The sequence below is a fragment of the Athene noctua genome, unplaced genomic scaffold (assembly GCF_965140245.1).
Source record: "Athene noctua unplaced genomic scaffold, bAthNoc1.hap1.1 HAP1_HAP1_scaffold_114, whole genome shotgun sequence".
NCBI classification, from domain to species: domain Eukaryota; kingdom Metazoa; phylum Chordata; class Aves; order Strigiformes; family Strigidae; genus Athene; species Athene noctua.
The window spans coordinates 27,360-43,940 of NW_027437592.1; the positions used below are offsets into that span (position 1 = coordinate 27,360).

Consider the following 16,581-nt stretch of genomic DNA (forward strand, 5'->3'; position numbering starts at 1 on the left):
GGGAGACTGGGGTGGGGATCTGCGTGCTGGGGGTCATCTGGGTGCTTGGGAGATCTAGCGGGGGCCCTGGGGGCTGAGGGGAGCTTCACCCCCACACCCATCTGGACCTCCCGGACTCCCCTCCCCAGGTGCAGATACTAGAGAATGTCCTGGGGTACATCCAGTACCTGCAGGGAATCCTGAGTGTCCTCCAGGGTGATGCAGGTAATGGAGATCCCCCCCACATCCAGGGACACACTCCCTGACCCCCCACCCCAAATTTTTGAGTACCCTCCCTGGGACCCTCTACTTGCTGAGCCCCCCCCCGACCTCCTCCTTTCCCACCCACCCCCACTTCAAGCTCTACAGGCCACCCCTAAGGCCCTCTGCATTGGGGGACTGCCCCCCCAGTGACAGACCTCCTATGTCCACAGGCAACCCCGGTGACAGTGACAGTGACAGTGACAGTACGGAGGCGGGACCAAGCACTAGAGGCACATGGAGGTAGGTGATGGGCGGGGGGCAAATGGATGGGGGCACTGCCAGGTGCTGACCCCCTCCTTGCCCCCCTCAGCCCCCCCAAGCAGCAGCTGGTGCCTTACGAGGAGGAAGAAGAAAAGGAGATGAGGGGGGGCAGTGACCCCTGGATGGGCCTTACTGGGCCCTGCTGGGAGGCACTGGACTGGGAAGGGGGGGCTCCCCTGAGCCCCTCTCCGGAGCGGGAGGGGCTGCTGGGGCTCAGCCCCTCCTTGCTGGCCTCGCCACCCCCCCCGGGGCCCCCTGATGAAGTGCTACAAGGTAGGTTTGCGGGGGCCAGGGGGGTGTGTGACAATGTGTCTGTGCCCCCCCAGTTCAGTGTCACCATCCCCCCCCAGATCTCTTCGCAGACGTCTATCTCGGCCCGCAGGTAGGGACTGTCAGCCCACCAGTGTCACCTCTCCTCCTCCAATGTCACCCCTCCCAGTGTCACCCCTAGGGGACACAACTGTCCCCGCAGGCCCCAGCAGTGGCATCGCAGGAGGCAGCGGCCAGTGGCAGCCCGGTGACCCCCAGGGTGGCTGTGGAGATGGGGGGGTCACCGCGCACACAGGGACAGGGTGTCCCCCTCCGCCCCAAGAAGAGATGTATAAATGGGTTCATCATGTTCTGCCGCATCAACCGGAGAAACTACATGAGGTGGAGACACGGGGACCCTGGGGGGGACATGGGCACCCTGGGGACAACATGGGGACTCTAGGGACATGGGGACCTGAGAAGAGGGATGTGGGAACAATATGGGTACCCAGGAGGATGGAGACCCCAGGGAGGACATGGGGACCCTGGGGACAACATGGGGGCCCAGGAAGTTGGAGACCTCAGGGGAGGAGGAGTGTGTGGGGACCCCACAGAGGACATGGGGACCCCAGGGAGGACATGGGGACCCCAGGAGGATGGAGACCCCAGGGAGGAGGGGGTATATGGGGACCCTGGGACAACATGGGGACCCCAGGAGGATGGGGACAGCCAAGGGGCATATGAGCTCTGTGGGGGAACACGGGGACTGGCGAAGGGGTGTCCTGAGGTGGTGACACCCCCGACAATGGTGCCAGAGCCTACCCAGGAGTGGCCTCCTCTGCGGTCACGCGGGAGCTGGCGCAGCTCTGGCACAGCCTCAGCCCTGATGAGCGCCACTCATACTGGTACATCCTGGTTCATACTGGGTGCCCAGATGCCTGGGTGTCCACCCCAGACACCTGGGAGTTCCCCCTTCTGGACGCTGGGGTCCCTCACAGTGTCCCCTCTGTCCCCCACAGCCTGTGGGCCCAGCGGTTCAACCGTCTGAACAACCGGGTGACAGAGCTGGATGGGGATGAGGATGATGACGACATCAACCCCCCTGCGCCCCTCCAGCTGCCACTGGCTGCCTGCGCTGGCACGCTTGGGGGGAGCCCTCTGCCACCCTGATGTCCCCTCCTGTCACCATCCTGTCCCTGTCCCCACCCCTGTTCTTGTCCCCATATCCCTGTCCTCATCCCATCCCTGTTCTTGTCCCCATATCCCTGTCCCCGTCCCTGTTCTCATCCCCATATCCCTGTCCTCATCCCCTCCCTGTTCTTGTCCCCATATCCTGTCCCCGTCCCTGTTCTTGTCCCCATATCCCTGTCCCCACCCCTGTTCTTGTCCCCATATCCCTGTCCCCGTCCCTGTTCTTGTCCCCATATCCCTGTCCTCATCCCGTCCCTGTTCTTGTCCCCATATCCCTGTCCCCACCCCTGTTCTTGTCCCCATTCCTTCTGTGTCCTGGTCCCTGTCCCCACCCCTATCCCCATCGCTGTCCTTGTCCCTGTTCCTGGGGGTTTTAACCACATAAAATTTATTCCCGGGAGGGGCTGGTCCTGCCATGCAGCGGACAAGGACACCTGTGGACACCTGTGGCCCCGCCAGGGCAGTGGCTGTCCCAGATGGGGGCTTGCCGAGTTGAACAATAAAATCCTTTCTGTGTCTCTGACCCTTGTCCTTCCATGTGTTTCGTGTGTGTCCCAAGTGTCCCCCCCATGTCCCTGGTGTCCCCAACAAGGCTGACAGCTTCATAGGAGCCTTTTATTGGGGAGCGGGGGTGTCTGGACCCCCTCAATTCTTCCTGGGCCTGGAGACCTGAGCCAACACCCACAGAGAGTAGCAGGTGCCTGCTGGGATAGGGGGGCTCAGGGACACCCTGCCCCCTGGGACCCCTCCTTGCCCCCCACCCCAAGGGACGCAGGTGTCCAGGAGGGACCCAGGCATCCGGGGGGTGTGATGGCGGTGGGTGCAGCCCGGCTGGTGGTGGGGAGGGGACGTGAGAGTTTGCGGAGCCTCATGGAGGATCTTGCGGTTGGAGGACACATAAAGGGGGGGGGGGGGGGCAGATACAGATATTTGGGGAGCAGAAGGGGGCTTTCAGGTCCCCTTGGTCACCCCAGGGGGGTGACAGCGGGGAGGGGATGGGGACAGGGCGGTGGGAGCGGTGGCCGAGGAGCCTGAGACCTGGCGCTCTCGTTTCCCAGATGAGCGGCAGGGGCGGGGACAGGGTTGGGGACAGGGACACTTGCTGCTGGACATGAGGAAGACACTGCTGGGGCTGATGGCCAGGCGGCAGGGGACGGCGCCCCAGCGGGCACCATGGAGTGTGTGACTTGACCTGCTGGTGGGAAATGGGGGTGGCAGCGGTGACAGGGATGTCCCCAAGGCCCTCCCCCAGCCTCGTTAGGGCTAACGGAGCGCCCCACAACCTGTCTGGTTGTCACCTGTTCCCCTGTGGTCCCCAGTGTCCTCTTGGGTCACCCCAGGTTTCCCCACTGTGGGAATTAAGAACTAGTGGTTACCAAAAGGTGAACTGACCTTGAGGCTAGAAGAATAATTTTGGGAAACTGCGGCAGTGTTGTGTAACACCGTGTTTTGTGAAAAACAGCAGCAAAAAACACCCCCTGCAGAGTCTGGTGAGCGTGTGAGCAATAAACAGGCACAGCCTGGAGGTCAGTGGGATGCAAAAGTGAAACGGAACCGATGTAAACAGGGGCAATGAACGGAGCTGGCGCACAGGGCGGCGGCGTTTGCTCTTCCCCCTTCAGCAAAGCGGTGTGAGTCAGTCATCAGCTGCTGACAATGTCCTGCAGCCCGTCATGGACCTCCTGGACAGCAAGAGAGTGTGGGGGCAACGGGGACACACCCTCCCCTCCCCAATGCCCCGGGCCCCCCCCAGGAGTCTGGGGGACCTCCAGGGTCAGGGTGACCGCTCAAGGGGTGGCAGCAGGGTGCTGTGCCGGGACTTTCAGCTCCATCCCCTCGCTGCAGCCTGACGCTCCGCCAAGATCTGCGAGCAGATGGTGCTGAAGTGGGTGCTGAAGGGGCTCTGGAAGCTGGTGATGAACACGACGGAGAAGACAATTGTCCTGCTGACTGGCTGGATGGTGAATGATGGGGAGGGGGACCAGCGACAGGGACCCTGGAGCTGAGAGGTGGCTGGTCGGGGCCAGTGTGGGACATTGCTGGCCAGGTGCCCTCGCTGGCTGCTCGGGGGGGGGGGAACTTCGGTGACGTCCCCAAACCTGCCCCCAGCTCATGGCCAGGGAAGGGATAGAAAGGTCATGCTTGACCCAGGTGCCCAGCACAGCCCAGCACCCTCTTGGCTGGCTTTGCCAAAGGATCTTCCTGTCACTCCATGTGGCACCAAGAGAGGACACCGCTGGTCCCTTCCTCTCGATCCTTGCCCCTGAGCGGGGGCAGCAGCCCATGCTGTGCTCATCAGCGCTCCTGTCCAAGCTTGCCCACCCTTGGCCAGAGATGGCCAAATCCAGCAGGAACACTGGTGCCGCTGGCCCCGGTTGCCATCCCAGCCCCTCTGTCTGTCCCTTCACGCCGTGCGTGGCTATGCCGTGTTCTGGAGGCCGTGAGCCCGGTGCCGGGGGCAGAGGTGACACGGCCGTGTGGATCTGCGGGGCGGTTTTCCTGGGGGGAGGCAGCCCTTGGAGGGGCCGTGCTGCGGCCAGTCCCTACGGCAGGGGACAGCCTGCCCAGGGTGGCTGGTGGGTTGGTGGCCTGGGGCTACGTGTCAGAGCCAGGTGTCAAGTGGGGTCCACCAGCTCCCTGGAGCCGAGTCCCCACGGGGCAGAGCCCCCCGCCACGGTGAGGAAGGGCTGGGCGGCTGGGATGGGGCCACTTGGGGGCTGTGGGGACCTGCGGTGCCGGTGGCAGGGCATCGATGCCAACTGCTGTGACACGTCAGGTGGGGACACCCCTGGCTCTGCTGTCCCTCCTGGCTGGGGGGGCGGGGGGGAGCCGCGGGGCAGCTGGGGCTGGGGAGGATGGAGGCGGGGGCCGACACTCATGTCACGGCTGTTCTCTCCAGTCGCTCTGTACGGCAGCTCCCTGTCCGTCTGTCTGTCTGTGTGCTGTGTGTCGGTCCTGGCCTCGCTGGTTTTTCTCTCGTGTGGCTGCCCGGGTCCTGCCCACGCCCTCCTCTGGCTCCCGACTTGGCCCACCTCTGTGGCCCCCACCCTCGTGCTGCCCGCTTGGCACTTGCTCCTGGCGGGCACTTGCCCGCGGCCCCAGCTGGGTTCAGGGGCTGGAAAGGTCCCGGACAGATTCGCGGTGCCTGGGTGTGGGGAGGGGCAAGTGTTGGGGATGGAGCGGGAGGGGACGCGCTGGGGCAGCGCCATGTAACCAGGGACAGCCAAAGCCCGGCTGGTCCCATCGTCCTTCTCTGGCTGAGGGATGAGAGAGGCGGCAGGAGGCAGGAGCAGGGGCAGCGGTGCGTGCCCGGCACTCAGGGCTGCTCTTCCCTGGGCCCTTGTGCCTCAGTTTCCCCTGGAGGCCCTGGCTGGGGTGCAGCTGTGGTGGGGGCTGAGGGCAGAGACTTTCTCTGCCTGTGGAGAGCAGCATCTCGCTGGGGCATGACAGTCCCTGGCCCGGCTGCTCAGCGGTGGGGCAGGTTGCCGGTACGAGTTGTGAGACTTTTTCCCTGGTGGGGGTACAGCCCTCGGAGCCCGAGCTCCTGGGTCCCATCTCGGCAGTGCTGCTGGGGCCCTGCCTGGCTTTGGCGGAGCAGTCACCGCCTGTCCTCTTCTGCTCAGTCGGTGGCCATGGGCTTCTGCCCCACGGGGCCAGGGAAGGGCCACAGCCACCCCCAGCCCTCCCCTCCCCCTGCTTTGACCGCAGGCACCTTCACGAGGAGGAGCAGTGGTGCGGGTGTCGGTGGCGGGGTGCTGGCTGCCAGTCCCTGTGGGGACAAACGCCCGTCTCATGTCCCCCAAAACCTTTTGTTTCCAACAGCAGCATCTGAGAGGCCCTGGGGGCAGCCTGGGGCTGAGCCTCCCTCAGACCTCACGGGGACCCCGAGTCCCAGCCTTGCTGAGGCTGCTGGGGGGCCGAGGTGGTGTCAGCTCTATGGGGTTCCTGTCAATATCAACAGTGGTTTTGTCTCTTTCAGGGGGAGAAAGTGCAGTTTAAACTCCTGAAACAATGGAGAACAGAAATTTCAATTAAAGTTTTCCTTGTACACATGCATGGATAACCCTCCCTTTAGCAAAGAGAAGCCCTTTTTAAAATTAAAGTTATCATGCTGAAATTGTTAACATAACTCCTGGGAAAAATGCATAATCTTGGCATATCAAATGCCAAAATGACGTGAACTATGTTTAATAAATATTATGCTTCCCTTTGAGTTCATAGACTCAGTTCATCATAGCTGAAAAATTTAAATATTAATATTTAATATTTGTATCTTGAATACGAACATCCCAAAATACGCCATACCATTTAGAAACAGACCACTGATTTTTCTTCTACAGGCTGAAATAGAGGCACTAGGGGACTCACTGGCTTCCCAAAGGTCACAGACCCCAACATCTATAGAGTCCCAAATATTTTTCACGCATATATTAGTAGGTAAACACCACTTCCAGACCTCTCGTACTGAAGATGTATACCGCTTACCTGAAAGCACCTACAGTGCTTCGGAAGAGTTTCTGAAGAATGGTCTTGGACAACTTTAGGCGCAGCCCCAGTGCCAGTTCATCCCCAGCCCAGCCCCTCACACGCTGCGTTTGAGCATTCTGGATGGACCGAGTCTACGACGAACTATGGGAAAAGAAGGACCAAAGATGGGATGAAGAAATAGAAAAGCCCCAGCGTTTTGCCAGAGCGACAGAAACATTTGTCGGTTGTAGAAAATACCACCTACGTAAAGAAGGCTTCCCCGAAGTATAAGGTGTGGAAGCAAAACACAGGTGTAACAGCAACACAGAAGCTGGCCCTGCTCTGTCTTCTAAGGTTAATTAAAACCCTCGGAGAAACAGATCCCTGGTGTGATTCTAACACAGTGGTCTGAGGATCTGGGCACGACTCGAGCCTGACAGAAGTGATCTTGGCTCTCTGACATTGCATTTCACAATTACCATTTTCCTTCCTAACCGGAAGAGTCCATGACAGTATTTCCCATTTTATATACCGTATTACCTCAAATGAAAGGTATCAATTAGTAGAATAATGTAATTTGCATTTAAACCGCAGGCAGCAAATCTACAGCAATTTCTGAAATTTAAAAAAAAAAAGAAAAAAGAAGTGTATATATTATAAAGAATCCCTTCAGCCCTCTCCAAGGGAGCTAAGCTGTCACAGAGCGATGTAAGACTGAAAGGGATGCAGTTCTGCTCTTCCCCAGCAGCCCCAAAAGCCTTATTCTTGTACCATCTTGTTTAGCACAGACAGGGGTGCTGGACTCTTGTCTCCAGGAGAGCTCAGCAATCAGCTGTATCAGCAGCTCCAAGGAGGATGATGTTTTTAAAAGCAGGTTAGGACAGACTTTCTCTCACCGTAATGAACCTGCTGAGGATCAAGCACATTGCAATGATTTTCTGGATGAAATTGTGCAGCCAGCCACAAGGCCAAGCAGTTTCACAGAGCCACTCTGCCCCAGCAGACCCACGGCCCCAGAATCACCATTAACCCCAGCAAGCGCCTGTCGCAGCAACGTGAACCCTGCGGGTGCAATAAGCCTTCCACGCAGACTCCCTCCCGTGCCAGGCGACTCTCTGGACACCAAACCGGAGCGTGTGGATACCGCGTTTCAAACTGCCCGATGAATGCAAACGTCCCTTCTGGTGATGCTGAAACTCAAGGCTGCAGGAGTTGTCTGCTATGAAAAGGCGCAACCCTCAGTGTGGTTGAAAAACAAAGACGCACAAAAGCAGAGGGCAGAATCCCACTGCCTTTCTTCTTCTGTAAATTTTACAGATCAGTATTCAATACCTGAAGATCATTGTGCTCTACAGCTCAGTGATAAAGGATTCACCCTCGCAGAAATACTGCCAAGCATATTTCACTTGCGACTCCAGAAGTGAATTTTATGGAACGATGTATGGCATTTGCAACCACACCCAGTAGGCAAAGCTTCAAAACGCCAGTAGGGGTCTACTGCTTCTTCTCAGACAAAAAATAGGAAATGAATTCGCTGAAACATACATGATAGCGATGCAGCGCCGCAAGGAGTCTCTGCGTTGGTCCTTCCGAGCCAAAAGCCTGTCCACTGAAGTACAGCTCAAGCAGGCGTCCTGAAAGATCCCCGACAGGTCAATCCATCCCTGCACACAGGCCATGAGAAGTCAGAGGGAGTGCCGAGTCCTCGGAGTGGCTCCATTCGGAAGTCTCCTGAAGAGGTCCTGCAGGGAAGTTGGTCAGACCGGACTAGAGAGTAGCACAGCACACTGGGGGGACTGGCCCTGTCCCCTCGGGTCAGTGACACCCCCGGAGGGATGTGAAAGGAGCAAGATCGGGCAGTTTGAAAACACAGAAACGCCGATGGCGCCTTCCCTCACGCAGGGAACCGCACGCCTCGGGCAGGAAAACGAACTCGCGTTCCCTCGGGCCGGCCGGAGTATTTCGGGGACAGCCCCGCCGAGCCTCCCCCGCCTCCCATCCGAGCATCGCGGGACGCGCACACGCCCGGCCGCCCCCCCGCCCCGGCCCGGCCCCCCCCTTCCCCAGCTCCCGCGGGCGGGCGGGCGGGGGGTGCGCGGGGGCCGCCGTCGGGCGCCGCCCGGGAGGGGACGAGGAGGACGGGCCGGGCGGCTCGTCCCCGCCGCAGCTCCCCGGGACGCGGCGCTCGGGGCGGCGCGGCCCGCGGCCGGAGCCGGCGACGCTCTCCCGGCAGCGGCGGCGGAAGGGGCGCGGGCGCGGCAGCGGCTCGGCTGCGGCGTGCGGCCACGCCCGGCACACGGAGCCTCCGGCCCCGGCCCCGGCGGCTCGTCCCGCTCCGCCGGCTCCCGCTCCGCCCGCCCCGCCCCGCCCCTGCCAGCCGGTTCCGCCCGAGGCCGCAGGGTCCGGCTGGGGCGGGCGCTGCCAGCCTGCCCGAGCTCAGCCCGCGCTGCTTGCCCCCGGCCCCGGGCGGGCCCTTCCCGGTGCTGTCACGGGCCCTCACCTGGCACGGGCGCTACGCCGCCACCTGCCCCGGTAGGCGCCGCCCCAGAGCGGCCGTCGCCCGCCTCCGCCACGCCGCGTGTGCATCCCAGGTTCTCCTCCGGGGTGAGCTCCGGCAGGGTCACCTTCCGCGGCCGCTGCATCTCCCTGGGCGCCCGCGAGCGCCTGATCGTGGCCCGTGAGAAGCCGAAGGCGGCCGGCTGCGGCCTGCGGATCTTCAGCTCCCGGACCGACGAAGGCGCGTGGGGGCGGCGGGCGCGGGGCCTCGGGCTCTGCCCGGCGGCGGCGGCCGTGTCGTGCCGCAGCCGCACGCTGCTCCCCGGGGCTCGTCCCCACCTGGCGTGAGTCAGCCCGGGGCCCGGCCCGGCGGCGTGCGGGCAGCCGGGAGGGCGAGCGGCACCGGCGGATCAGTGCGGGGAGAAGTGACCGTGCGGTTCGGCCCCGAGCAGTAGCTGTGGCTTGTGCTGGGCCACCACAGAGCTGTTCTTCTCTAGCTGCTGTCCTGGCAGCTGCCTGCCCATCTGCTGTCCGCCATGGAGCCGGGCCTGGAAGAGGCACGTTGCGTGACATACAGCGCTCACAAGAGCTTCCGTTGCCTGGAACTTTCGAGGTAAAATGATGATGGGGAAATGTGGGGGGATATCTTCTAGTAAAAAACTGGCCAGATTTCTTTGAAATCTGGTGGAGAAAGCAGAAAGTGATGGGAATGGGACAGATGGCTACTTTGAAGAAAAAAAGTGTAAAGTAGAGCCTTAAAACCCGAATGTTGGATGGTACTAACCTGCGATGGAGCCTGATTAGCATCACCAGGAGAAAACACGTTTTGAAACGGGTCGAGCGCGTGGATTGTGTTATGGTAGGTGAGGAACAGAAAGCAAAGTTTTAGAAGAAAAATGTATGCTCATAAATGTCTTGCCCCATCAAGTGTGACTCTAATTGACATCATACCAGTTTTACAACGTGCGTAGCTTTGTTTTCACACGCACTCGGAATCCAGTGAGGAAAAAGCACCTGCTTCACTAGGGTCTGCTAGATGTGGTGTTGCCCAAAGGTGAAGTGAAAGAAGGGATATCCTTCATACTTTAAAGAGCTTGTTTAACAGTGACAAGTCCTCCCTAGGTGGGTTGTGTTGCACTTTGACTTTTGTAAAATAAGCCTAAAATTTTAAACTTGGTATATTAGTGTCACAGATGCTTATTGAAGCTTTCAAAAGGCTGTTTTCCATGTGAAAATGCAAGAATTCTTCAGTGGTTTTCAGAGAAAAGCTAGAGAATATGTTTTGATGTAATACACGTGCATGTCAAATTTTTGGTTTGTAGGCATAACGATGAATTTCGGTTTTTATTTTTCAGATGTGCATGCTTAAACTCCCCTTCAGAAAGTAAAGGATAAAAGTAGACCAGGATATTCTGCCTAAATGGGATGTCTGGAATTCTTACATGCGGACATACGGTATTGGTTTTTTATAACTTTGTGCAGTAGCCCTGGCTAAATGTTGCGATGATCTTGGAAAGCACAAAATGAAGGTGGCCTGGTTGTTCAGATTTGTCCAAGTACTCTAACTTTTTACAGCTCCGTAACTGATACTTTTCAGAATGGAAATCTAACAATAGAAGCAATGCTAATAGAAGCTAAAAGTAAACGGGATTTTAAGTATCAGTAGAAAAAAAAAATGATAGGATGGACTCTTTTTAAGGTGCTGAGAAGGCAAAATGGCTGGTTGGGACCTATTTTAAAGAGGGAGAGGGGATGTGTGCGTGTCCTCTTTGGTGCTTAAGATCAAGGCGTGTCCTCCAGAGACGGAATTCCTTTCAAAAAACCTGTACCCGAGAATGATGCATTTAAAGTTGCCTCCTTTTAATTTGATCTGAACTTCCTGACCTGTCTCTTATAACAGATGTTCTCACAATACTGTAGGAGAACTGCAAACTCCAAAACTCTGCTTTCTTGAGGGCTCGTTCCTGTCCTGTAACATCCTGACTCAAAACACTTGGAGAATGTGCGATCCTGCTTATCAGGCTAAATACAGAAAAACCTAAAGCCAAAAGTGGGACTCTGAGCTGGTCTTAGATGAACAGTTTTAAGGAAGTGCTTTGCTTCTTGAACTCAGAACTTGCCCGAGTTCAGTGCTGCAGCGTGCACTTGGCAGTTTTAGTAATGCCACGGTGTGATGTCCTCAAAACAGACTCATGCTAACTCTGGCTGACATCATTTGGCCTCACAGCTGATGTCTGTCTGTCTACAACACTCTGCAAACGTAGCCTTTTAGAGAAAGCATTTAAGCAACTTTTAATCCTTGCCCTTGCCTTGCCGTTCTGTGTTGCAGCGCTGGTGTGGGGGAGTTACTCTGGTTACACCTCGGAGTGCAATGAATTCTTGGGCTGCCGTGCAGCGTTACGGCATGGAGCCTTCGGAGGGGGGGTGGAGTTCCCTGTCTCCCTGGCTGAGTTCACAAAACGGGATTGTTACGGTGGAGCTCGTGCCCTACCTGTCTGCGAGTCGGCTGCTTTGACTCTGTCACCAGGGGTTGGGACCTCTCCGGGCTGTGCTGTCAGCTCGGGTCGGTCCCCTGGCCCGGTGCTCAGGCCAGGCTCAGTTCGGTTCATCACCACGTGGTCTCCAGCATTGCTTTTGCTTTCGCAGTCACACGCTGGAGGGGCAAGCAGGGCCAATAAGACATTCAGGCGTCGGGCGGTCTGTATAATCAGGTGAATGATTGGAAGTTTGTTAGATTTCATCGACTGATTCTGTCAGAGCCATAGAGGTGCTCGTTCGGAGCACAGCACTGTATGATAATAACGCAAATGAACGGTTCAGCCTAGGGAACTCGCTGATTCGAGAAATGATGATATGCTAGTTGGAGATGAGATCATTGATCATCCTAGTGGAAGCTGAAAATCCAGAAATAATAGGCGTCTGTTAACCAGGATGTTTCGGGGCGGCGCTTTCAGTGCCAGCTCCATAGATGATTTATTTGTTGCAAGTGGTGTCGATTAGAACATTAGAGTTCAAAAGTGACATCATGAGAAAGCACATTTTTAAGTGCTAGGGAGAAATGTGTTCTTGGGAATTCCCCTGTTTTCGGGTAGAGGCAATCTGGCACATCAGTAGCCATTTTCATCTCTTACTCTGCAAACCCTTCCACCAGTAGTGTAACAGCTGGTTAGCCTAATAAAGGCTTTTCATTGTTGTTTCACATGAAGGCTTGCCTTCTGATGACTTCTGCTCGGATGAACTCCTGTACTTTATCTGGGTGAAAGTACTTCTACAGGTAGTGCTCAGAGAGATGCGTTTGTCATGTTGTCAGACTCAAAACAGTGGATTAAAGCCGACCATAAAATAAAGTAGGAACGTCTTCCTCTATCTTTTTTATAGTGTACATATGTCACAAATTATTAAATTTTCAGAATTATAGATGATAATATATAGATATAGATTTTCAGAGTTATAGATGAACTTATAATTGGGGTTTTTAAACTGTTCATTAGTAGTGAAGCAGTACAAACTTCAGAGCATAACCCGAACTGTCTGTACTTTTTGGCAGAATAATGTTGTGGACACTAATGCAATTGTTAAGATTTCTAAGTCAGTCCGAGGCAGCAGTCAGAGTATCCATTGTTTGAGTTGTCTGTCTCCACTCGTTCCTTGAAATACTTCTTTGCCCTGGCTCTTTCAAGCATGCTGCTGTCATGTAGAATAGATAGCAAGCTTTAGACTGTTCTCTCTCTTCTGCTCTCGACTTTATTATACCATCCAAATATTCCTTTGCTTTTGCATATTTTTTGAGTTAACCGAATCCTTATTTTTAATCACAGATCGACGGATTGTCAGATTGACAAAAGCCCAGTAGCCACTTCCTGGCCATCACTGGCAGCGAAACAAGTTTTGTGCTATAAGGGCATAAGAATCAGCAATGTTGTTGTCTCCATCTTTGTTGGACATTTCTGTTGGAGCTCTGCTTGGACAGCTGTGAAAAGTAGGCTTGTTGAGCGTCATGTCACTGCTCACTTTGCAGATGTGGAGTCATGGTGAGGCAGAGTGACACTGCTTCGCAGGTCCTGGTGGTTCCCAAGTCTGGGGAACAGGCTCCTGCTGGGAGATTCCAGTTTAGACTGAGAGCTGTTAGACTAAGCTGGCATCTGTTAAATTCAAATCGAGCAAACAAAAATTTCTGGGGACTTCAGGAATAAGGCTTCAGCTTTAGTCCTTTCCCATTTAAAACAAAAAAGTTAACTTTTTAGTCTACATTGTTTGACTTCCCCTTTAATAAAATTTAATAACCAAAACGAATTCAATTAATTGAGGTGAAGGAAAAATAGTACTGAAGCCAACTGCTATGAGGTCCCTTCACGGAACTCAATACAGCAATGTACTCTGCTGTACGTAAACACTCCTCCACAAATTCTCTGACTTGGTGACCAAGCTAGTGGGATACTTCAAGTACCAAATACAGGTGTGTGCAGTGATGTGTCCTATACAAATAAAGCCTTTACTTCACCAAGCTATTGTCACTCTTCAGTTCACCCATTTAGAAGTATACTGACTGACTTTTAAGGTGAATTAATTTTTCTAACAGTCTGTTATTAAATGGCTGGAGCTCTCTTCACTGTGTGCTTAACAAGCAGGTTGAAAACAAGGCTATCTCTCTCTCTCTTTCTCTCTCCATGCAAGGACAGTCTATTCAGAAGGCAGATGTCCATGTTTCCCTTCTAATGGTCAATGAATTGTCAGGAAATGCTAGAAGAGGACTTATTCCTCTTTTTGCGTTGTACACCTGTTGTGCATGTTCCAACTGACCTCTGCAGGCTGGAGGTCAGTTGGTCAATTTGTGAATAAAGCCCTGGTTGCTGTCTGCATACATACAGTGTCTTTCTAGGAGAGGTGCTGCCAGTTGTAATCTTCTGTGCAACTGCCACAACCCTCAGCTGGGCACAGGCGTAGAAAACTCCTGTCTCTTGTGGAGCCACTGTTGCTTATCCTGTACGTCTGAACTCTCAGTCCAGTGGTTTGTGATATGGACCAGAAAGAACACTCTGTATGACCCTGTTCAGCAGGTAGAAACAGCTGCTTTGGGCTGCCAGAGCTGCAGCTGGCATCATCTCCCAGTTTTTTGTCTGGGCGTCACTTCTACTTGAGCTCTTGTGCCATCAGAAAGCCCCAGTGCGGACCTCTCCTGATGGGTGGCCGTATAAGGGTTAGATTTTCCTACACAGCACCCACAGCTGGATCCTGGGTGCTGGCTGCCTCTCATGCCTCAGGTATGGTTGCACACACCTTGCCGGTAATCCCCAGGGACTGTGACCTGTGCAGACACCGGCATCACCTCTTCCCCAGGGTATTAAAGGAACTGGTCCTTCCCAGTTACCCCTTTCTAGGTTTTTTGTTAACACTTGAGCTTTGCTCTGGACTTCTTGTTGATCTGGTATCTGTGATGAGAAGTGACACAATATTGGTGGCACCTGTGAGACAGGGGAGTGTAAAAGTTCATGACATACAATGCCTTATTTAGCCTTTTGTGAGGTGTGGATTGATACCGTGCATCTCCCGTTTTTTGTTGCTGTAACAGACGCTTTAGCTTGCCAGGCGTGCGCTCCACAGTGGCCTGTCCAGTCAGCGAGTGGGGAATGCCAGTCGGATCCCTGCATGGCAGGATGCAAACAGTGCTCCAGAAAAGCTGTTAACAGACACATGTACATCTTTAACATTGGAAATGCAGCTAAGTGAGTGACAACAGATTGCTGTCATTAGAGGAGGTGAGTCCCCAAGGGTCGACACCACTTCCCTGTTGAAGAGATGGAGTCTGTCTGGTATTCAGGGCAAGATGATAAAGAAAACTGGTTTTGTATTGCCCTGGCATTCTGGTGGAAAAAATGCATGTGAAAGCTGTTCTTGCTTGAAGACACTTGTATTAGCCGCTGTAACATGTGCATAGTAACCATAACTATGACACACACGGGTTCCTGACCAGCAGGTCAGCTGCTGACCTTTCATGATCAGTTTGGCAAACATTTCTGGACAAGTGGTGATTTTCTTGCGCAGTTGGCGTGACAAAAAAGGTCCATTCAATAATAACAAGAGGTTCGCTAAGTGTTTCATCCCACTGAAACAGCAGAGCGTATGGCTGCCCTGGAGCCAAGATCTCTCCTATTTTTTGTTTTTTGCCAAAGCGCTTTCAAGGTTTGGTGTGCTCTTTCTATGATGGCTTGTCCCGTGGGGGAATGCAGTGTACCTGTGATGCTGGTCTGTTTGAGATGGCGTTAGCTGTGCGGTGGAGATCTTCTTTCACTCTCTCTCTAAGTACTCTGGGTGATGTCCGTGAAGGATCTCTTCAGAAAATATCAAACAAGCTATGCAGATCATCATTAGTTAGGCCCACAACGGCTGTATCCAATTTATGGTTCCTAACAGTTTCTGTAAATCTTTTAAAGTCTTAACATCAGTTTTGAGTTCAACCTGTTGCCGGACAATGGTCTGTTCACAAATTCTCCAGCCCAGGTACTGCCTGGGGATGATCTCTGTACCTTTTCAGGTGCTGTTTGCCACCCCATTGGAGACAGTGAGCCTTTGGTTAAAGCGAGAGTCTCTTCCATGACCTCCTGTGTTTCTGGGCCATAAGGATGTCAGCCATACAATGATACAGAGCAGCCTGGGGGACCTGGTGGGACTTTTTATGTCTTATGGTAAAACAGCCCACTGGTACCATTTTGCAGATTCACTAACATTAATAATGAGAATAGAAAAGGCAAATTGAGGTGCATCATCTGGATGCAGGGGAATGGTAAAAAAAAGCAATCCTTTAGATCAGTTATTACAAGGTGCCAGTTTCAGGTCATCATTGTTGGGGAGGGCATTCATGGTGGTAAAGTACCCTTATCCTCCATGGCATCATTAATGTGTCAGAGATCATGTAAAAGTCACTATTTACCACTTTTCTTTAAAGTAACAACTTAATTGTCTCTGAATTAAATCATTCAGGTGGCACAACTTTTCCCTTGGCAGGGGCCACTGACCCACCCGCAGAGGTGATTCTGTTTCCCAGGTGAGTTTCAGGGGGGGTTGTGCTGCCGTGGTGATTAAGACAAATTTGATCCAGTCTGAGTTCCCCATTGAGCCACACAGTCACGAACCTAAAATGTAATAGGGTTTTCCACTATAAATGGATGAATATTTGCTCCCCGGTTTTCTGGGCCCCTTAACATGAACGAGATCCTTGCTGTGAATTGCTACAGCATGACACCAACCCCTGAGAAAGTGCTTGAGCTACCCGAGCTAACAGCCAATCTGCTCGCGGATATTACGGTCACATCCGCACCAGTATCTAAAATGCCTGTCAGCTCAACAGATTCTTTAGCTTTAGCGAGAGCACATTTTAGCAGAAGTCAACCTTGTGTCACTGTCTGAGCCCAAAATATTTAAGGGGTGCCTGCTGATCCAAATCCTGAGTCATCGTGGCTTCTCGGCATACTATTAGGGGGAGCCGCAGTAAAGTAAGCAAGCTGAGCAATTTTTTAACCTTTTGTTGCTGAACTTGGGGGTACAAGGGTCCAGGGCATAATTCTGATTTCCCCTTCAGAATCAACATCTGTGACCCCTGGTAAAACAAACGACCCCTGTCAGGTTGTAGATGATCTTTTGACAATATTTCCGTCAGGCAGATGGTACAGAGGGGCC

General features: G+C 54.2%; 1 protein-coding gene and 1 pseudogene across 2 annotated transcripts; both read left to right on the forward strand.

The window, feature by feature from the left end:
* Positions 1-603: 603 nt before the first annotated feature.
* On the forward strand, positions 604-2,033 carry LOC141955057 (meiosis initiator protein-like). Of its 2 annotated transcripts, XM_074895121.1 has the most exons (5): positions 604-777; positions 855-886; positions 977-1,155; positions 1,569-1,658; positions 1,773-2,033. In XM_074895121.1, the coding sequence occupies exons 1-5, from the start codon at positions 627-629 to the stop codon at positions 1,921-1,923; spliced, it is 603 nt and encodes a 200-aa protein (XP_074751222.1). In that variant the 5' UTR covers positions 604-626; the 3' UTR covers positions 1,924-2,033. The 2 variants fall into 2 exon arrangements, with proteins under 2 accessions (XP_074751222.1, XP_074751223.1); XM_074895122.1 differs by lacking the exon at positions 1,569-1,658.
* A 1,785-nt stretch (positions 2,034-3,818) lies between these two features.
* Positions 3,819-16,581, forward strand: part of LOC141955051 (E3 ubiquitin-protein ligase RBBP6-like) — a 31,032-nt pseudogene continuing 18,269 nt past the window's right edge.

Excerpts from the sequence above, each read along its gene's own strand:
- LOC141955057 (XM_074895121.1), top strand. The coding sequence starts at position 627 with ATGGGCCTTACTGGGCCCTGCTGGGAGGCACTGGACTGGGAAGGGGGG. Across the intron at positions 887-976 it reads ACGTCTATCTCGGCCCGCAG|GCCCCAGCAGTGGCATCGCA; the intron begins GTAGGGACTGTC and ends CTGTCCCCGCAG. Across the intron at positions 1,659-1,772 it reads GATGAGCGCCACTCATACTG|CCTGTGGGCCCAGCGGTTCA; the intron begins GTACATCCTGGT and ends TGTCCCCCACAG.